Raw genomic sequence first — 22,893 nt, forward strand, 5'->3', positions numbered from 1 at the left:
ACCACACTAATGTTTATGCTGAGACACCCCCCCCCCACACACACACACACTACTTCACTCTTGATATTGACTCCCTACATTGCTCCACTCCATAATGATCCCACACATGCTGCCCCTTCTCCATAATGAGCTCCCAATGCTGCCCCCCTCTTATTCTGAGTCCTTACACTCCCCCCACCCAATCGATTTTGTCATTGCACTATCCCTCAACCCTTGTCCTCTGTCTCTAGCATTAGCCCCTCTCTCCCCCAGCATCAGCCTCTCTCCCCAGCATCAGCCTCTCTCCCCCAGCATCAGCCTCTCTCCCCCAGCATCAGCCTCTCTCCCCCAGCATCAGCCTCTATCTTCCCTAGCATCAGCCTCTCTCCCCCAGCCTCCCCAAGCATCAGCCTCTATCTTCCCTCAGCATCAGCCTCTCTTCCCCAGTCTCAGCCTCTGACTCCCTCCAGCCTCAGCCTGCCCCAGTCTCCGCCTCAGCCTCCCTCCAGCCTCCCCCCAGTCTCAGCCTCAGCCTTTCTCCAGCCTCCCCCCAGTCTCAGCCTCTGCCTCCTCCCAGTCTCAGCCTGCCTCCCCCCAGTCTCAGCCTCTGCCTCCCTCCAGCCTCCCCCCAGTATCAGCCTCTGCCTCCCTCCCTCCAGTATCAGCCTCTGCCTCCCTCCAGTATCAGCCTCTGCCTCCCTCCAGTATCAGCCTCTGACTCCCTCCAGCCTCCCCCCGGTATCAGCCTCTGCCTCCCTCCAGCTTCCCCCCGGTATCAGCCTCTGCCTCCCTCCAGCCTCCCCCCAGTATCAGCCTCTGCCTCCCTCCAGCCTCCCCCCAGTATCAGCCTCTGCCTCCCTCCAGCCTCCCCCCAGTATCAGCCTCTGCCTCCCCCCCCCGCATGCGCAGATCTCCGGTCTGGATTAGAGACACCCCCATGCTCCTTTATGAATCTTCAGCTCTGCGAGCATTTACCTGATCCAGTGCCCGCCGCCATCTTCCTGGCTCACGTGAGTATCCTCTTCTGATACCGGCTTCTACCGCGTCGTCCTCCGCGGCGTCCTGCTGTGAACTCTGCATGTGACGTCCACACAGCAGTGGACGCAGCACAGAGGAAGGAGCTGATTGGCGCACACCTGTGACCCCGGAAGTGCAGGCACCGGCAGTTCCGGGGTCAATCAGCTCCCTGTGCTCGGCGGCCGCAGTTTGTTTGTATTCGCGTCTTAATTGACGTGGACACAAATAAATGGATGTGCTCCTCTCCCCCCCCCTCCCCCCTCTGAAAAAAAAGAAAATTTTTTTTTTGCTGCCTGAAGGTGCCGCCCCCCGCCACCTGCCGCCCCAGGCACCGGACCACGGGTGCCTAATGGTAAATACGGCCCTGTGTATGACTATTATCTATCTCTATCTATCTATGTCTATCTATCTATCTATCCATCCCTCTCTCTTCATCCATCCATCCATCCATCTCTCTCTATATCTATTATCTATCTATCTATCCAAAACGAAAGAAATTATATTAGAAAATTCTCTGACTTTTTACTATACAAAACTATTATTATGATGTGATCCAGTACTACGGTAGCTGTGTAAACCGCCTCTTATCCCTTTACATTGGCTTTAGGGTCAGTCATTGCTGAAATATCATCATTTCCATGATTGCTGTCATAACGGTGGTCTGTAGTGATGCACATACAACGCCTTAGATAGGCGCTAAATAACGTCTGCGCTTCTGCCTCCTGCATTTGATTACATAAATTAGAAAAAAAGAGGGCAACTTTTTTTTTTAAACAGCACCTCCCCTGTCAGCAGGTTATGTATTGTATTGCAGGTCAGCAACATTCACATTAATAGAGCTGGACTGTAATACCATACGCAACCCATGGACAGAGGTGGCGCTGTTTCTGGAAGAAAGCAGACATGTTTCTTGCTCTACCTGTAAATTGTAAATTCCTTTATATATATATATATATATATATATATATATATATATATATATATATATATATATATATATATATAAAAAATATATATATATATATTTTTTTTTGTATAATGATAAGGCTGTGGAGGGTCTGGGATAAATGATGAAGTGGCTGCCCCCCTGTGCCCAGATGCAGGCAGTGCTGGCTCTATGCAGCTATGGGTGTAGCCACAGGCAGGTAGAGTCATCTCTGGGAGAGGCCTTCTGCCAGAAAAAGTATTGTGCAAAACACATAACACAGGCAGAAGTGGGTGGAAGAGCTCAGCACCCAGGAGGGGAGGTGTACAAGCCCTGAGGAGGAGCAAAGCCAGCTCAGCAGGGTGGTGACAGGGATGCAGAAAGGTGACAAACTGAAAAATGTGGCTGGGCCGGCTGCACCATGCCACTGAGTGAGGCTGGAGGGAGGACAAGAAGGGGGCACTGAGTAAGGCTGTAGGGAGACAGTCAGGGGCTGCAGGGAGGACAAGAAGGGGGCACTGAGTGAGGCTGCAGGGAGGACAGTCAGGGGCTGCAGGGAGGATAGTCAGGGGCTGCAGGGAGGAGAGTCAGGGGCTGCAGGGAGGATAGTCAGGGGCTGCAGGGAGGACAGTCAGGGGCTGCAGGGAGGACAGTCAGGGGGCACGAGTGAGACTGTAGGGAGACAAGGGGCACTGAGTGAGGCTGCAGGGAGGACAGACAGGGGGCACTGAGTGAGGCTGCAGGAGGATAGTCAGGGGGCACGAGTGAGGCTGTAGGGAGACAGTTAGGGGGCACTCTGTGAGGCTGCAGGAGGATAGTCAGGGGGCACGAGTGAGGCTGTAGGGAGACAGTTAGGGGACACTCTGTGAGGCTGCAGGGAGGACAGTCAGGGGGCACAGAGTTAGGCTGCAGGGAGGACAGTCTGGGGGCACTGAGTGAGGCTGCAGGGAGGACAGTCAGGGGCTGCAGGGAGGACAGTCAGGGGGCACTGAGTGAGCCTGTAGCGAGACAGGGGGCACTGAGTAATCCTGCAGGGAGGACAGACAGGGGGCACTAATCTGCTCCCACAGTATGGAGCCAGAGTGCTGCATCCAGGTGGGATAGCTGCAGTCCACAATCCACAATGAGCTAAACCATCGGGATCCATGGGGAGTCTGGGATCAAGGAATTGTCTTCTGCTGGTCTTCTTCACTCTTGGATTACTACTCCTGGTTAACGTCAGCCAAGGACAGGATTCCTGCTCCGAAGAGGAAAGTGGAGTTGAGATTTTTGAGAAAGATGTCACCGCCAACTTTGTAAGACTTGTTTTTTGTTAACTTTTTAGGATGTATGATTATGTGAAGAATAGATAGAGAGATGATGGATGGATGGATAGAGAGAAGCATAGATAAATAATAATGTGTGTGTGTATATATATATATATATATATATATATATATATATATATAAAAGCGCCAAACATATTCTGTAGCGCTTTACAATTCAGAGGCGACATGTACAGACATAAATAAGTAAATGTAAGAATGATGCATGCAATTGTAGATAGATATACGTATGATAAATATATAGAGATTAATAGACATCAGGATGGATGTGATATATATATATATATATATATATATATATATATATATATATACATATAGCTGGAGTACAACCAAAGGGTATCATCTGTATGATAGATTTTTTTTATTGAATATATATAACAGGGTGCAGCCAAAATGCTGGTATTTATAGTTTTATAACAGCTGGAGTTCTGCAGGTTTATTGACCAAGAGAATTGATTTGTATATTTTGACAAATATAAATCTAGATATCAGTTATATTTATTATATAAATCATACATAGTACAATTGTTAAATATTTTGTTTTCCTTTTTTGTAACATAGTATATATCTGATTTTGCAGAGACTATTATGAATATGCACATGTTACTACAAAATGCTGAATTTAGTAGGGGGAAAGGTCCTGTAATAAGACTTTCCTCTATTGGTTTTATGTTGACAGCTGCGTCCATTGTGTAGAGGTGTTTCTGATATGTAACGTGCGCAGTTACGGTAAATTTCATCGAGCTCTGCTGATAGTCGAATATTTATGGGAGCCTTCCGCCTCTCCTACAGTTGATATTGGAGGAGATAAGGGTCCAGCGTGTCCAATTTCAGGTCCTTCCATAAGACCTTCCTCTATGTGCTTTATGTTGACAGCTGCGTCCATTGTGTAGAGGTGTTTCTGATATGTAACGTGCGCAGTTACGGTAAATTTCAGCAAGCTCTGCTGATAATCGAATATTTAGTGGAGCCTTCCGCCTCTCCAAAAGATGATATTGGAGGAGATAAGGGTCCGGCGTGTCCAATTTCAGGTCCTTCCATAAGACCTTCCTCTATTGGCTTTATGTTGACAGCTGCGTCCATTCTGTAGAGGTGTTTCTGCTATGTAACGTGCACAGTTACGGTAAATTTCTAGCGAGCTCTGCTGATAATCGAATATTTAGTGGAGCCTTCCGCCTCTCCAAAAGATGATATTGGAGGAGATAAGGGTCCGGCGTGTCCAATTTCAGGTCCTTGCATAAGACCTTCCTCTATTGGCTTTATGTTGACAGCTGCGTCCATTGTGTAGAGGTGTTTCTGATATGTAACGTGCGCAGTTACGGTAAATTTCAGCGAGCTCTGCTGATAATCGAATATTTAGTGGAGCCTTCCGCCTCTCCAAAAGATGATATTGGAGGAGATAAGGGTCCGGCGTGTCCAATTTCAGGTCCTTCCATAAGACCTTCCTCTATTGGCCTTATGTTGACAGCTGCGTCCATTGTGTAGAGGTGTTTCTGATATGTAACCTGCGCAGTTACGGTAAATTTCAGCGAGCTCTGCTGATAATCGAATATTTAGTGGAGCCTTCCGCCTCTCCAAAAGATGATATTGGAGGAGATAAGGGTCCGGTGTGTCCAATTTCAGGTCCTTCCATAAGACCTTCCTCTATTGGCTTTATGTTGACAGCTGCGTCCATTCTGTAGAGGTGTTTCTGCTATGTAACGTGCACAGTTACGGTAAATTTCTAGCGAGCTCTGCTGATAATCGAATATTTAGTGGAGCCTTCCGCCTCTCCAAAAGATGATATTGGAGGAGATAAGGGTCCGGCGTGTCCAATTTCAGGTCCTTGCATAAGACCTTCCTCTATTGGCTTTATGTTGACAGCTGCGTCCATTGTGTAGAGGTGTTTCTGATATGTAACGTGCGCAGTTACGGTAAATTTCAGCGAGCTCTGCTGATAATCGAATATTTAGTGGAGCCTTCCGCCTCTCCAAAAGACGATATTGGAGGAGATAAGGGTCCGGCGTGTCCAATTTCAGGTCCTTCCATAAGACCTTCCTCTATTGGCTTTACGTTGACAGCTGCGTCCATTCTGTAGAGGTGTTTCTGATATGTAACGTGCACAGTTACGGTAAATTTCAGCACTCTGCTGATAATCGAATATTTATGGGAGTCTTCCGCCTCTCCAACAGATGATATTTGAAGAGATAAGGGTCTGGCGTGTCCAATTTCATGCTCATGATCGTCTGAACCATTGTTTATATGACAGCAATCACACGTCAGTATTTTTGCATCAGTGTTTGTATGGCAAAGCCAGGAGTGGAGCTTACAGAGAAAAACTGTCATTGAAAGACTGACCCCTGTTCTGTGTTTTGGAGACACTCCTGTTTTTTGTCTTGCAAATTCTGCTGTGTGAATGAGGCCTGAGTAGTAGCTGATCAGTTTGGCGCCGCTTATCCAAATGAAGATGGGAACTGGGGTTCTCCATGTTGGGTTTAAACAAGGGTATGACCAATTATCTGCTTTTCATTCAGAAAAAAATTGATGATTTTCATACATATTTTCAGTTGTTTTCATCCTTTTGTCCATTTTTTGACATCCATATGGCATCTGTTTTTATGCATCAACAATTAAAAAAAAATGTGCATGATCAAATTCAGTGTCCTATTGGAATAAATGGCAATGTATTTGTAAAAATTGGGTATCACACAAGATTACAATTTTGTTCCTCTCAATGAGAACATTCAATAAAAATTGGGTGTAACATGGATGATCCCGGTGTGATCTGTATTTTTTGGGTATCCATAGACTTTGGTGCTTGAAGAGGTTTTTAATGTGGATTTTGGGGCAGATTCCGCTTTGAAAAACAGCTTGAAATATTCTTGTAATAAACTTCTTGCTGATTTCGCCAGTGAATCTTGCCCTGTAGTGCACAAGCTGCTGATATTTTGTCCATATTTTTTTTTCCCACATGGAAAAAGAAGTAGAATATCAATTGAGATGTTTTTGCTTAAAGGGGTTGTCCTCTACTTTTACATAGATCATCAATGTCTGATCGGCCGGGTTCCAGCACCCCGCACCCCTGACGAACAGCTGTTCCCGGACCCGGTGGCGGCAGCAGGCAGCTAGAAATGCTCAGTTCCCGATCTGCACTGACTTCTGATAGTGGCCGTGGCCAGGTCCTATTGAAAGGGAGACGGATATGCAGTACCCGGCAGAGGCCGCACAGTCCGGAACTGATCATTTCCGGCTGCCTGCTGCCGCCGCTGGGGATGACAGCAGCTGATCTGCGGGGGTGCGGGGTGTCGGATCCCAACTGATCAGACATTAATGACCTATCCTAAGCACAGGCCATCAATGTAAAAGTAGTGGACAACCCCTTTGAACAAAAAATGCTCCAAATTTGACTGATTAATGACTGTAAGAGGAGAAAACACCCCCTAAACAACGTTACGTAACAAAAGACGCCAAAAGATGGCTGCAATTTCAACTGAGCATCAGGGAAAACACTGCACACTCGTTTTTTTCACCCTTTTATCAAAAACGGTGCAGTGTTTCCGCTGACTATTGTGTGGGTCTATGTACCCGACCACTAGCACCTCGGTCACGACCAGTTTGCACGCCATTTATTTTTTCAATTTTAACGGAGTGTGACATAGCTATGGTGGGTGTAGTTGCGCACTAGCCCTGGTGCCTGAGGTGGGGGTGGGGGAGGCCCAACGTTCCCTATGTCAAATAATTAGACACTAGGATTATGTGGGGTCCATATTAGAGTTAAACCTCTGCAGCTTGTCACAGGTATATTCCCTTTGCTTTCTTGAATGGGACATCTATTTTGGTACCAGTATAAAATGGGGGCTGTATAATAGGTCATACGCCAGCCCTGTACTCAAATTATTGTAACCTGAGGCAGAATTTAGAGTAAAGGCCTCGTTGCCCATAGCAACCAATCTGAGCTCAGCTTTCATGTCATAAGCTGCCCTGTAAAAATGAAAGCTGCGCAGTGATTGGTTGCTAAGGGCACCAAGAACAGGTTTAGTTTTGGTTACTAGGGAAGGCTATGGCTGTGGTCATAAGGAGCCTATATACATTATTATACCATAACTCAGACGTGTAAGACATATTGAGGTGTAATAAAGAAAATGTACACAGAGGGCGGAGGAATTTCCCTCCATATAAATGATGATTTGGTGATTATCACGTCTGCTTCTGAGAAATGTCTTTATAGGGTGTGTGTTTCATCCTAAAACACAGGCTTAGACACAACGTTTAAAGAGGACCTCTCTGCTCTGACATGTCTGCCCTAGTAATTAATCGTATTTAATTACAGTTTTGTCAGATTGTTTCTTAGAACTCTCCATTGTGCTTTCCTCTGTTATTCCTCCTGGAAACGGACTGTTATTATTATAACGGGCCCTTACTATTACTCTTGTCAACAGGGTGTGTACTATGTACTTGGGCAGTGTAGGGACGCACTATTTAACCCTTAAAATGCCACTGACAATCCTGCCGGATGTCTGTTTGTGTATCCAGCGGCCCCGCCACTGCAACATGCTGAAGACCCCCATGACTGCCATGTTAGTAGTCCACTGGCGGACAGAAGCAGAAAAGGGCCCCTGTGCAAGAACAATATATGGGCCCTTTGCAGCCCAATAATTCAGCAAAATGCACAGTTCCCCCTGCTTTCGAGGTAGAAATTGGCCCCTCACCTCTTGGGCCCCTGTGCGGCTGCACCAATGATATGTCGGACCCTGTGGTAGTCCTATAATTAAAGGGAACCTGTCACCAGATTTGGTGACTATAAGCTGCGGCCACCACCAGTGGGCTCTTATATACAGCATGCTAACATGCTGTATATAAGAGCCCAGGCTGCTGTGTAGAACGTAAAAATGACTTTAGAATACTCACCTAAACGGTTGGTTCGGTGCAGACTAGTCAAATGGGTGTCTTCGTTCTCCGGGTGCAGCGCCTCCTCTTTCGGCCATCTTTGTCCTTCTTCTGAAGCCGGGGTGCATGACACGTCCTACGTCATGCACACACGCCGGCATTGAGGTCCTGTCAAACATCCGACCCTAGATATTGCCTGTGGGCTTGCCCCAGGAAGAAGCTGACAGACAAACCTCAGGGTTGGGTACAAGGTGTCGTGCCACGTGTTTGACATACAAAAATAAATCAGTTAAGGACACCTATAAAGTATGTCTAACATGCAGCACGGCAGCTCCCACCTGACCATGGGTTTCGCCTGTTAGCTTCCTCTTGGGGCAAGCAAACAGGCGAAACCCAGAGTCGAGTTGAAGCTGATGTTTGACTTTAATTTGTATGTGCTTTTATTTAATTTTATTTTTGTGAGAATAATATAAAGCTAATTGTCCCATAGTAATGCTCTAAATCCGGTTGTTCTTTAAGGGAAACTCGTGACAGTATTGTTGGCTGTCATCACTTGTGGAACTACTAGTCTCAGCAGGACTGATAGCAACATCATTAAACAATACATTGATAGTGAAAGTGTGATGAAGAGGGAGTACTCCAGATTATGTGGATTCTGCTCCAAAGATAGTTATGTGGTGAAGCTGTATTCTACATGTTGGTACTCTTGTGAAGCTCAGACACAGACTGATCTTCATAAGAGACTTTGATCTTACATAGAATGTCGGTGATGGTAACAGAAGTCGAATGTTCTTTTTTTAAATATTTTTTATATATATTTAAAAGAAATGAAAATAAAAAAAGAAATTATATATATATTTGAATCAGTGCAACAATCCCAATGTGTATGTGTGTGTATGTATATATATATATATATATATATATATATATATATATATATATATATATATATATAAATATATATATATATCTATCTACCTAGATTATATATATATATTTATTTATATATATTTATTTTTATTTATTTTTTTAATCAGTGACATAAACTCAATTTATTTTAAACTAACTTCAATTTTTTTTTTTTGTTACCACTTGAAAATAGAAACTATACGAGTTTGGTATCTCCAAAATTGCACTGATATGAAGATTCATGTCAACATTCTTATATTTACGGCACCATAAAGCATTAAAACAAAACCCCAAAACAATGGCAAAATAGTTCCCCCACCATTTCACCCCATTGTTTTTCTTTGTTTCAGTACATTATGTGGTAAACTGAATGGTTTAATTCAAAACTACAACTTATCCTACAAAAAAACAAACTCTAAGGCTATGTGCCTACGCTGCGGAAAATTTCTCGCGGAAAAGCCGCGGATTTTCCAGAAATCTGCCGCACAGCTACTCCCCAGCCATTTCTATGGCATTTGGGAAATGCTGTGCCCACGCTGCGGATTTTTCCGCAGCGGAAATAGTGCGGATTTTCGTGCGGAAAAATCTGCAGCATGTCAATTATTGTTGCGGATTTTCATGCGGATTTTGCCTATTCAATTAAGGCTATGTGCCCACGCTGCGGATTTACCGCGGATTTTGCCGCGGATTTGCCGCAGATTTTGATCCGGAAAAATATGCAGCATGTCAATTATTGTTGCGGATTTTGGTGCGGATTTTGCCTATTCAATTAAGGCTATGTGCCCACGCTGCGGATTTACCGCGGATTTTGCCGCGGATTTGCCGCAGATTTTGATCCGGAAAAATCTGCAGCATGTCAATTATTGTTGCGGATTTTCATGCGGATTTTGCCTATTCAATTAAGGCTATGTGCCCACGCTGCGGATTTACCGCGGATTTTGCCGCGGATTTGCCGCAGATTTTGATCCGGAAAAATCTGCAGCATGTCAATTATTGTTGCGGATTTTGGTGCGGATTTTGGGTATAGAATGGGGAAAAAAAAAAAATCCGCATCAAAATCCGCGGCAAAATCGCGGTAATCCGCGGCAAAAATAAGGTGCGGATTTGCCGCGAAAGTCGCGGATTTTCATGCAGAAAAATCCGCAGGTACATTCTACCGTGGACACATAGCCTGAATTAAAAAAAATGCGAAATCCGCAACAATATCCGCGTCAAATCCGCATCAAATCCGCACAAAATCCGCACCTATGAAAAGGTGCGGATTCCGGGGGAAAGCTGCGGATTTTGATGCAGAAAAATCCGCAGATACAGAGTCCCGTGGGCACATAGCCTAATACATCGATGTTAATGGAAAAATAACACAAAAAAGTTATGATTCTTGGAAGAAGGAGAAAAAAAAACTAAAGTGGAAAAATTTAAAAACTCCTTTGGAGTGAGGAGGTTAAGGCTATGGGCATTCACTGACTTTTTTATGCTTTTTTTATGCGTTTTTTGGGGCAGTTTTTTTTTTTACAAATCTGCATGTTTATCTTTATGCCAGCCAAGGCAATGAGAATTCTGTAGTGCTGTGCTTTTTTTTTTTCCCTGCAGATTTGGTGCAGAAAATAATCTGCAGCATGTCAATTCAAATGCGTTTTTTTCCTGTGTTTTTTTTTCAACCCTTCCACCCATTGACTTCATTATGAAAAAGCATGGAAAAAAAACCACACCAAAATTGCATGCTTTTTATGGTGCTTTTTTTCTTTCAGAAGGTGCAGTTTTGACGCAGAGAATTTCTGCACTAAATACTCAACTTTCATACATAGCCTAAGGCTATGTGCTCACTTTGCTTTTTACCTGCTTTTTTTAACTGCAGCGTTTAATGCCAAAATGGATGTGTTCTGCTTTTCAAGCATAGTCTATGGGAATTTGGGTTTCTTGTGCACACTATGCTGTTCAAAACGCTGCCTTTTTGTGGCAGAAATTTGGGTAAAAACTATGGTTTTTAAAGAAGCAACATGTCAATTGTTTTTGCCATTTGCGTTTTGAACTGCAAATCAGAGTTTTTGCTCAAATTTCTGCCACAAAAAGGCAGCATTTTGAACAACATAGTGCGGACAAGAAACCCAAATTCCCATAGACTTTGCTTGAAAAGCAGAACACATCCATTTTGGTATTAAACGCTGCAGTTGAAAAAGCAGCAAAAAAGAAGGTAAAAAGCAAAGTGCGCACATAGCCTTAGGCTATGTGCCCACGCTACAGGATTTACCGCGGATTTACCGCGGATTTTGCCACGGATTTACCGCGGATTTGCCGAAAATCTGCAGCAGCAGCACTTCCAAGCCATTTCAATGGCATTTTGGAAATGCTGTGCCCATGCTGCGGATTTTTCCGCGGCGGATTTGCCGCGGATTTTGATCCGGAAAAATCTGCAGCATGTCAATTGTTTGGTGCAGATTTGGTGCGGATTTTTGGCTTTGAATGGGGAAAAAAAAAAAAAAAAATCCGCATCAAAATCCGCGGCAAATCCGCGGTAAATCCGCGGCAAATCCGCGGGTGCGGATTTGCCGCGAAAGTCGCGGATTTTCAGGCAAAAAAATCCGCAGGGACATTCTAGCGTGGGCACATAGCCTAAAGGTGTTGACCAGGATTAAAAAAGAAAAATTCTTCTAAAAATAGCAGCACCCCTGTCCTCCACAGTTTGTGTTTGGTATTGCAGCTCAGACTCATTCTGTGCAGTGGTGTCATGGCTTCGCCATTGCAAACAATGAGTCTGAGCTGCAATAACAAACACAAACTGCCGACTGGGGTGCTGCTATTTTTGGAAGAATTTTTCTGTTCAACCCCTTTAGGCTATGTTTTTTTCTCTAATTCTGGTCATCTGTTGTAAATCTAAAGTTGTGCAATGCATATTGAAGTGAATGTGCTGATAATCTGACCATTAGGGGGCGCTGCATATTGATATTTCCCTCCATACTTTTTTTATTTTTGCTTCTTCTCATTTTTGCAGGCAAGTTGTGTTTTTAGAGATTGTTCTCACACAATGCCACGATACACAACAGTTGGGGCATTTTTTTGGCGTGGTGGAGTGTTACATTCCCAGTGTGTATTGTCTTACGCTTGTGCTGCTTCTATTATGAAATGTGACCTGTTTAGAAACGTCAGTGAGAAGCAGCAGATTACACAGAGATAGAAGGCTTTGGTTATTATCTATGGTCGTTCCCATAAAAGGGTGTAGAGGACATTCCGGCCTTATCTGTCCTCATGTCCATGTACTTTCTGTACCTTTCACCTGACCTAATGATGTCACCTTGGGCTTGGAAGGTAAAAATACAGATGTGGCAGAGCTGACTGTGTGATGAAATCTTTTTCGGCTGGTAGGGTGCACTAGGGTTTCCTGCAAATAATCTATGAGTCTACCATTTCATGAGGTCTGTAACGACAGTGGTTACAGTTTTGATGGCTACCGTACCGTGGCATTTGTCCACCAAAGGAAAAAATACTGCACAGAATACATTTTCGTGCAGTCCTATTCTATTCCGAACCATACCTGCCAGACGGAAGCCAATTGACGGTCATAAATGAATGCTAAATTCCGAAACTGAGAGATCACTGTTTATGTTTTATAATCTTTATAAATGTTCAAGATGTATGCTTGATTTATAAACTTAATAATAAAACAGATTTGAAATAAATGAATGCTAAGTCCATGGAAACCTCACAAACACAAGGAACACAATGGAACTGATTGCAATTGGTTTGTGCACCATGAAGGGTTTTATTTTAGGCTATGTGTCCACGCTGCGGAAAATGCGCGGATTTTGCCGCGGATTTCTCGCGGAAAAGCCGCGGATTTTCCGAAAATCTGCAGCAGCGGCACTTCCCAGCCATTTCTATGGCATTTTGGAAATGCTGTGCCCATGCTGCGGATTTTTCCGCGGCTGATCTGGTGCGGATTTTGATCCGGAAAAATCTGCAACATGTCAATTATTGTTGCGGATTTTGATCCGGATTTTGGCTTTAAAATTGGGAAAAAAAAAAAAATCCGCACCAAAATCCACGGCAATTCCGCGGTAAATTATTAGTTATTATTCAACCCCTAGGTTTAATATTTTGTGGAATAACCCTTGTTTGCAATTACAGCTAATAATCGTCTTTTATAAGACCTGATCAGGCCGGCACAGGTCTCTGGAGTTATCTTGGCCCACTCCTCCATGCAGATCTTCTCCAAGTTATCTAGGTTCTTTGGGTGTCTCATGTGGACTTTAATCTTGAGCTCCTTCCAAAAGTTTTCAATTGGGTTAAGGTCAGGAGACTGACTAGGCCACTGCAACACCTTGATTTTTTCCCTCTTGAACCAGGCCTTGGTTTTCTTGGCTGTGTGCTTTGGGTCGTTGTCTTGTTGGAAGATGATCTTAAGATCCTTGATGGAGGAGCGGAGGTTCTTGGCCAAAATCTCCAGGTAGGCCGTGCTATCCATCTTCCCATGGATGCGGACCAGATGGCCAGGCCCCTTGGCTGAGAAACAGCCCCACAGCATGATGCTGCCACCACCATGCTTGACTGTAGGGATGGTATTCTTGGGGTAGTATGCAGTGCCATCCAGTCTCCAAACGTCACGTGTGTGGTTGGCACCAAAGATCTCGATCTTGGTCTCATCAGACCAGAGAACCTTGAACCAGTCTGTCTCAGAGTCCTCCAAGTGATCATGAGCAAACTGTAGACGAGCCTTGACATGACGCTTTGAAAGTAAAGGTACCTTACGGGCTCGTCTGGAACAGAGACCATTGCGGTGGAGTACGTTACTTATGGTATTGACTGAAACCAATGTCCCCACTGCCATGAGATCTTCCCGGAGCTCCTTCCTTGTTGTCCTTGGGTTAGCCTTGACTCTTCGGACAAGCCTGGCCTCGGCACGGGTGGAAACTTTCAAAGGCTGTCCAGGCCGTGGAAGGCTAACAGTAGTTCCATAACGCTTCCACTTCCGGATGATGCTCCCAACAGTGGAGACAGGTAGGCCCAACTCCTTGGAAAGGGTTTTGTACCCCTTGCCAGCCTTGTGACCCTCCACGATCTTGTCTCTGATGGCCTTGGAATGCTCCTTTGTCTTTCCCATGTTGACCAAGTATGAGTGCTGTTCACAAGTTTGGGGAGGGTCTTAATTTGTCAGAAAAGGCTGGAAAAAGAGATAATTAATCCAAACCTGTGAAGCTCATTGTTCTTTGTGCCTGAAATACTTCTTAATACTTTAGGGGAACCAAACAGAATTCTTGTGGTTTGAGGGGTTGAATAATAAATGACCCTCTGAATAAACTTTTCACAATTTAAAAAAAAAAAAAAAAAAAAAAGAAAGAAATAACATTCTTTTTTGCTGCATTTCACACTTCCAGGCTGATCTACAGTCCAAATGTCACAATGCCAAGTTAATTCCGAATGTGTAAACCTGCTAAATCTGCAGGGGGTTGAATACTACTTGTAGGCACTGTAATTACCAACTAAGTGGAAAAATCCCAAAATGTTAGACTCCCCCCTAAAACAAGAGTGACCACCCAAACAGCTCCATCCTTTTTGCAGTACAGTTTTGGAGACTTTCCTGGTAATATTGGGACTGTTGGCAACCATGCTTGACCCATTTCCCCACTCCTTTAGGTCTCCTTCACACATCTGTGCAAAACACAGTCCGTGGTGAAGGTGCGTGTCACGGGGTCCTTCTCCAATATCACACAATCAACAGAGTGAGAGATGAGTGAACAATCCAAAGAACATTTATTCCAAGCAAATCAGAAGGTCCATCAAATAATCCATCACTTGGAGGGTAAAGTAGTGGAATAAATGTCACGGGGATGAGTCACAATCCTCCAGCAGTTTTTCCAGGGAAATCAGGGTTTCTCAACGGCTCTCTGGGCTGCTGCCTGTAGCCACAGCTTTTCCCCCAGAGGATTAATCTTACTCATTCTCTCTTGTCTTTCTCAGCCAGAATGAATAATCTCCCAGGTAAACAGAGAGTTTATGTGGATCCCAGGCCCCCTCCCCCAGACCTAGGGACAGAAACACTGCAGGGGGTTATAACCCTGCAGACAGGACAAATAATACATAGAATCAACAGAGCACCATGCCTAAAATACGAACCTACACAAAATAATACACAACCCACCATATTCCACCATCACAGTGTGTATATGTGTGTGCTCCTTGTGCTGTCCCTGTGCTACTTGTATGACATCCGGATAGCACACGGACAGCATGATCTGCTATACTTACCTGCTGTTACTTCCAGGTCCGCAGTGAATGCAGTGAATATTCATGAACATAATGAGCGGGCCCGGAAGCAAAAGCAGCGCCGGAGACAGGCAAACATAAAAATTCTTTATTTTTATGTAATTTGTGTTTACTCCGGTAGGTGTTACACTGATGTCACAAGGATCACGTCAGCGTGCGGTCCATGTGACACCCGTAGTACCAGTGGAAAATGGACATGTCGCCATGTGGAGCACACGGACATGCATGCTCTCCACACAGACATACAGCCAGTGTGAAACCACGAATATGTGACTAAGCCCATTGATTTTAATAGGTCTCTGTGAGTCCATGTCTCCGGTACGTGTGAAAACGGATGTGTGAAAGAGGCTTTAGTTTGGGTTTCCATTACCCAATAGTAAAACAATGGATGGGCCCCTTCTCTCCAAGGGCCCCATAGGAGCTGCATGATCTGCCCTAGGCCATGTGCCTCACGTTGCAGATTTGGTGCAGAAATCTTCTGCGTGAAATCTGCACCTTTTGGCAGAAAAAAACGCACCAAAAAAACACACCCACCAAAAAACGTATGCGTTTTGGTGCGTTTTTGTGCCATGCGTATTTCTAATGTCAATGGCTGGAAAAAATGCACCAACAGTTGACATGCTGCATATTATTTTCTGCACCAAATTTGCAAGTAAAAAATAAGCAACGTGCGCCCAACACTTCAGAATTCTCATTGACTTTGCTAGCATGAAGAAAGACTACAATCTGCACCAAATCTGCATAAAAAAACGCATTGTGCGCACAAGGCCTTACAGAAGATGGCCCTTACAGAGTACAGGCTGCCATAACCAGCTGTGTTGAGCTTAACATGTTAGGGCCACAACAATATTTGCAATTCATTTGGTAGTAAGAAATAGGAATCCGTGCCCTTATTTTAGTATAAAGGACTAGTGATTATTAGGAAATCCCTGCTCTTCTTGTTACATGAGACTGTGGTTAAATGTCACGCCAGCGCCCACGGTGTTAATGTCAGATGCACAGGTGGTATCAATTTGCTGGCATCTCACTCTGTAAAGTGATACAATGTTACATTTGTATTATCAAATCTGGTTTGTTACTTTTGTCATCATCTCCTCTCATATGATATAATGTTATGTGTTCAGTTCTTAAAGAGACACTAACCCCTTTAATGGTTTATATCTATTACTATAAAATAAATTCATTTGTGGTGGGTTTATTATTCCGGTTGTCACCTGGACCCCAATAGGACTGTGTTTAGTATTCGGCTGCGGTGCATGAAAGATTAGACAGAGTCATCAGATGGGTTTTCTTAGAAATCTGCTACAGGCAGTAAACAGATCTTTGTGGTGGTGAATGTAGGCCTCCGTTCATGCCCTACTTTCAGCATTTCTGAGGAACTCTGGGTTTTAGTGCCTGGAAACTGTTCACAAAGTTTTCGTGTAAATTCAGGTAAATTATAAAATACAACTGCATCTCAATAAATTAGAATATCATCAAAAAGTTAAGTTATTTAAGTAATTCAATACAAAAAGGTGAAACGCATATATTATATAGAGTCATTATACACAGAGGGATCTATTCCTATATATTATATAGAGTCATTATACACAGAGGGATCTATTGCTATATATTATATAGTCATTACACACAGAGGCATCTATTCCTATATATTATATAGAGTCATTACACACAGATAGATCTATTCCTATATATTATATAGTCATTATACACAGAGGGATCTATTCCTATATATTATATAGAGTCATTACACACAGAGTGATCTATTCCTATATATTATATAGAGTCATTACACACAGAGAGATCTATTCCTATATATTATATAGTCATTACACACAGAGGGATCTATTCCTATATATTATATAGAGTCTTTACACACAGAGGGATCTATTCCTATATATTATATAGTCATTACACACAGAGGGATCTATTCCTATATATTATATAGAGTCATTACACACAGAGGGATCTATTACTATATATTATATAGAGTCATTACACACAGAGGGATCTATTCCTATATATTATATAGAGTCATTACACACAGAGGGATCTATTCTTATATATTATATAGAGTCATTACACACAGAGGGATCTACTCTTATATATTTTATAGAGTCATTACACACAGACGGATCTATTCTTATATATTATAGAGTCATTACACACAGAGGGATCTATTCTTATATATTATAGAGTCATTACACACAGATGGATCTATTCCTATATATTACATTGTCATTACACACAGAGGGATCTATTCCTATATATTATAGAGTTATTACACACAGAGTGAACTATTCCTATATATTATATAGAGTCATTACACAGAGGGATCTATTCCTATATATTATATAGAGTCATTACACACAGAGGGATCTATTCCTATGTATTATATAGAGTCATTACACAGAGAGGGATCTATTCCTATATATTATAGAGTCATTACACACAGAGGGATCTATTTCTATATATTATATAGAGTCATTACACACAGAGGGACTTATTCCTATATATTATATAGAGTTATTACACACAGAGGGATCTATTCCTATATATTATATAGAGTCATTACACACAGAGGGATCTATTCCTATATACTATATAGAGTCATTACACACAGAGGGATCTATTCCTATATATTGTATAGAGTCATTACACACAGAGGGACTTATTCCTATATATTATACAGAGTCATTACACACAGAGGGATCTATTCCTATATACTATATAGAGTCATTACACACAGAGGGATCTATTCCTATATATTATATAGAGTCATTACACACAGAGGGATCTATTCCTATATATTATATAGAGTCCTTACACACTGAGGGATCTATTCCCATATATTACATAGAGTCATTACACACAGAGGGATCTATTCCTATGTATTATATAGTCATTACACACAGAGTGATCTATTTCAAGTGAATATTTCTGTTAATGTTGATGATTATGGCTTACAGCCAATGAAAACCCAAAAGTCATTAGCTCAGAAAATTAGAATAATTACCACAAAACACCTGCAAAGACTTCCTAAGTGTTTAAAATGGTCCCTTAGTCTGGTTCAGTAGGCTACACAATCATAGGGAAGACTGCTGCTTTGACAGATGTCCAGAAGGCAGTCATTGGCACACTCCACAAGGAGGGTAAGCCACAAAAGGTCATTGCTATAGACGCTGGCTGCTCACAGAGAGCTGTATCCAAGCATATTAATGGAGAGTTGAGTGGAAGGAAAAAGTGTGGTAGAAAGAGGTGCACAAGTAACCGGGAATACCGCAGCCTTGATAGGATTGGTAAGAAAAGGCCATTCAAAAATTATGGGGATATTCACAAGGAGTGGACGCTGCTGGAGTCAGTGCTTCAAGAGCCACCACACACAGACGTGTCCAGGACATGGGCTACAAGTGTCGCAATGCTTGTGTGAAGCCACTCATGACCAATAGACAACGCCAGAAGCGTCTTACCTGGGCCAAGGAGAAAAAGATCTGGACTGTTCTCAGTGTCCAAGGTGTTGTTTTCAGATGCAGGTAAATTTTGCATTTCACTTGGAAATCGCGGTCCCAGAGTCTGGAGGAAGAGTGGAGAGGCCACAATCCAAGCTGCTGAGGTCTAGTGTGAAGTGTCCACAATCAGTGATGGTTTGGGGGCCATGTCATCTGCGGGTGTAGCTCCACTGGGTTTTATCAAGACCAAAGTCAGCGCAGCCGTCTACCAGGATATTTACAGCTCTTCATGCTTCCCTCTGCCGACAAGCTTTCTGGAGATGGAAATTTCATTTTCCAGCAGGACTTGGCCCCTGTCCACACTGCCAAAAGTACCAATACCTGGTTTACTAACCACAGTATCACTGGCATTGATAGGCCAGAAAACTTTCCTGACCTAAACCCCATAGAGAATCTATGAGACACCAGAGCCAACAATGCAGATGAGCTGAAGGCGGCGATGAAAGCAACCTGGGCTTCCATAACACCTCAGCAGTGCCACAGGCTGATCGCTTCCTGCCACATTGATGCAGTAATTCATGCAAAAGGAGCCGCGATCAGGTATTGAGGCATTTACTGTACAGATTTTTCAGTAGGCGCCAACATTTCTGAGTGTAAAATAATTTTTTCAGTTTGTCTTATAAAATATTCTACTTTTCTGAGATAATGACTTTTGGGTTTTCATTGGCTGTAAGCCATAATCATCAACATTAACAGAAATAAACACATGAAATAGATCCCTCTGTGTGTAATGACTCTATATAATATATAGGAATAGATCCCTCTGTGTGTAATGACTCTATATAATATATAGGAATAGAACCGTCTGTGTGTAGTGACTCTATATAATATATAGGAATAGATCCTTCTGTGTGTGATGACTCTATATAATATATAGAAATAGATCCCTCTGTGTTTAATGACTCTATATAATATAGGAATAGATCCTTCTGTGTGTAATGACTCTATATAATATATAGGAATAGATCCCTCTGTGTGTAGTGACTCTATATAATATATAGGAATAGATCACTCTGTGTGTAATGACTCTATATAATATATAGGAATAGATCCCTCTGTGTGTAATGACTCTATATAATATATAGGAATAGATCACTCTGTGTGTAATGACTTTATATAATATATAGGGATAGATCCCTCTGTGTGTAATGACTCTATATAATATATAGGAATAGATCACTCTGTGTGTTATGACTCTATATAATATATAGGAATAGATCCCTCTGTGTGTAATGACTCTATATAATATATAGGAATAGATCCCTCTGTGTGTAATGACTCTATATAATATATAGGAATAGATCCCTCTGTGTGTAATGACTATATAATATATAGGAATAGATCCCTCTGTGTGTAATGACTCTATATAATATATAGGAATAGATCCCTCTGTGTGTAATGACTCTATATAATATATAGAAATAGATCCCTCTGTGTGTAATGACTATATAATATATAGGAATAGATCCCTCTGTGTGTAATGACTATATAATATATAAGAATAGATCCCTCTGTATGTAATGACTCTATATAATATATAGAAATAGATCCCTCTGTGTGTAATGACTCTATATAATATATAAGAATAGATCCCTCTGTGTGTAATGACTCTATATAATATATAGGAATAGATCCCTCTGTGTGCAATGACTCTATATAATATATAGGGGTAGGGGCATAGTCTACTAGTCTAACGTAATTTTCTATCACTTCGATGTGGGGGCAGGAATGTGGCAATCACTGTTACAGCCAATTCAATCTTTTTGTAGGTTGCCCTTTATTGCGGTCTTCTAATCTTAGGCAATAAAGTGTCACCATCTTCCTGTATAGATGATGGATTAAGCCTTTGTATTCCACAGAAAAAAAAACTACACTACAAAAAAACCCCACCTTCTGATATCATCTGCCAACGTGATACCTGGGGATCAGGGGACATGACAAGCTGTAGGTAAAACATTGAATACGGAATTATAAGGGCACATATAGGTGCCTTGGTGGGTGCAATGTGATATTTTAGCGGCTTTGTTATCTACAGTTGTTTGTAGTATGTTACTATGGAGAAACTGAGGATACGTGAATAAGCATTTAGTCATATTAAGAATGGTCCTAATATTTTGCAATATTGACCCTTTAATGAGCTTTGTCATATGATTTGGGATAAGAGGTCAAGCCAAACACTCCATTTGCAGACATGTGTTTCGGGGTTTTGCCCCTCATCAGTGCAAAGCAGAAGATCTGATTTGGCTGGATGGAAATGTAGCATGAATTTTTTGTCTTTCCAGACCTGACTTTTAGGCCTTCTACATATATTCATGTCTCCGGTACAGACGTCCGTTTTCACAGGTACTGGAGACACTGACTCACATAGACCCATTAAAATCAATAGGCTTGGTCACAAATCCGTGTTTTCACACTGACCGTGCACGCCACACTGTGACATGTCCGTATTCTGCCGGCAGCACCGGTGTCACACGGACCGCACACTGATGTGATCCGTGTGACTTTAGAGTGAGAAGTACCGGAGAAAACACAGGTCACATAAAAATAAAGACGTTATATACTTACCTGTCTCCGGCGTTGCTGTCTCCAGCACTGCTGTCTCCGGCGCTGCTGTCTCTGGCGCTGCTGTCTCCAGCACTACTGTCTCCAGCGCTACTGTCTCCAGAGCTGCTGTCTCCAGCACTGCTATTTCCGGCGCTGCTGTCTCCGGCACTGCTGTCTCCAGCACTGCTGTCTCCGGCGCTGCTGTCTCCGGCGCTGCTGTCTCCGGGGCTGCTGTCTCTGGCGCAGCTGTCTTTGGCGCTGCTCTCTCCGGCACTGCTGTCACTGCCTTTGCTGTTGCTTCCGGGTCTCTTTCATTATGCTCATGCATATTTACTGCATTCACCACGGACCCGGAAGCAACAGCAGCGCCGGAGACAGGTAAGTGTATGAGCTCATGCTGTCTGTGTGCTATCCGGATGTCACAGGGACAGCACACGGAACATGTACACAACACGTCCCTTCACTATGGACCATGCAAAATGTTTGTGTTTTGCTCGGATGTGTGAAGGAAGCCTTATCATAGAATCAAAGAATGGTAGAGTTGGAAGGGACCTCAAGGGCCATCGGGTCCAACCCCCTGCGAGTGCAGGATTTCCCAAATCATCCCAGCCATATGTTTATCTAGTTTCCCTTGAAGATTTCCATTGATGGAGAGCTCACCTTAGAAGACATCAAACCAAACACTCCATGTGCAGACGTGTTTTGGGGTTTTGCCCCTCATCAGTGCAAAGCAGGAGATCTGATTTGGCTGGATGGAAATGTACTGTGAAATTTGTGTCTTTCCAGACCTGACGTTTAAAAGGTGGATGACTGAGATAAGCAAATCGATTTGCAAGGCTCTAGTCCAGTGGCCACGTCAGTAGTCCATGGCTGCTGGATGGGAGCCCTGCAAACTGCTTCCTCGCTGCTGGCCTTTCCAGTGCTTCATTTGATTAGCTGGCCTGGCACAATGTAAATGGATGTGTCACAAAAACAATGACATTGTGCTGGGGTTATAAACCTGCAGTCATCCGTGATTTTGGCAGGTAATAGGCGATTAGCACGGCTCCGGCTACTGACGTGACCTCTGCACCAGGGTGCTGCAAACTGATTTGCTCATCTCTATTGACTGGACACTTAAATAGTTGGCGGGTTATCAAACTTAACTGAACTGGAATTGTTTTGTAAACAGGAATGGTCAATTATACCTTCATCCAGGATCCAGGAACTCATTAAAAGCTACAGGAAGCGACTAGAGGCTGTGATTTTTGCAAAAGGAGGATCTACAAAATATTAATGTCACTTTTATGCTGAGGTGCCCATACTTTTGCACCGGTCAAATTTTGTTTAAATGCGGATTGCACATTTTCTGTTAGTACAATAAACCTCATTTCAATCCAGAAATATTACTCAGTCCATCAGTTATTAGATATATGAAACTGAAATAGCTGTTGCAAAAACCCAAATTGTTATAAAGAAAAAAGGTTAACATTAATAGGGGTGCCCAAACTTTTTCATATGACTGTAGTAATGTTAGTAACCTCTGCACTGGATGCTTAATCTTTAAAGAGGTTATCTC

The 22,893-nt window shown here is 42.9% G+C and overlaps 1 protein-coding gene across 1 annotated transcript in view; it reads left to right on the top strand.

The window, feature by feature from the left end:
• Nucleotides 1-2,227: 2,227 nt before the first annotated feature.
• The window catches only part of IL17RE (interleukin 17 receptor E), a 71,478-nt gene continuing 50,812 nt past the window's right edge, over nucleotides 2,228-22,893 (top strand). Inside the window, exon 1 of the mRNA XM_075321458.1 lies at nucleotides 2,228-3,216. Coding sequence (XP_075177573.1) covers nucleotides 3,067-3,216 — 150 coding nt within the window. The 5' untranslated portion in view covers nucleotides 2,228-3,066. The remainder of the gene's footprint in view (nucleotides 3,217-22,893) is intronic.

Source organism: Anomaloglossus baeobatrachus, chromosome 8 (genome assembly GCF_048569485.1).
Source record: "Anomaloglossus baeobatrachus isolate aAnoBae1 chromosome 8, aAnoBae1.hap1, whole genome shotgun sequence".
In the NCBI taxonomy this organism is placed as follows: domain Eukaryota; kingdom Metazoa; phylum Chordata; class Amphibia; order Anura; family Aromobatidae; genus Anomaloglossus; species Anomaloglossus baeobatrachus.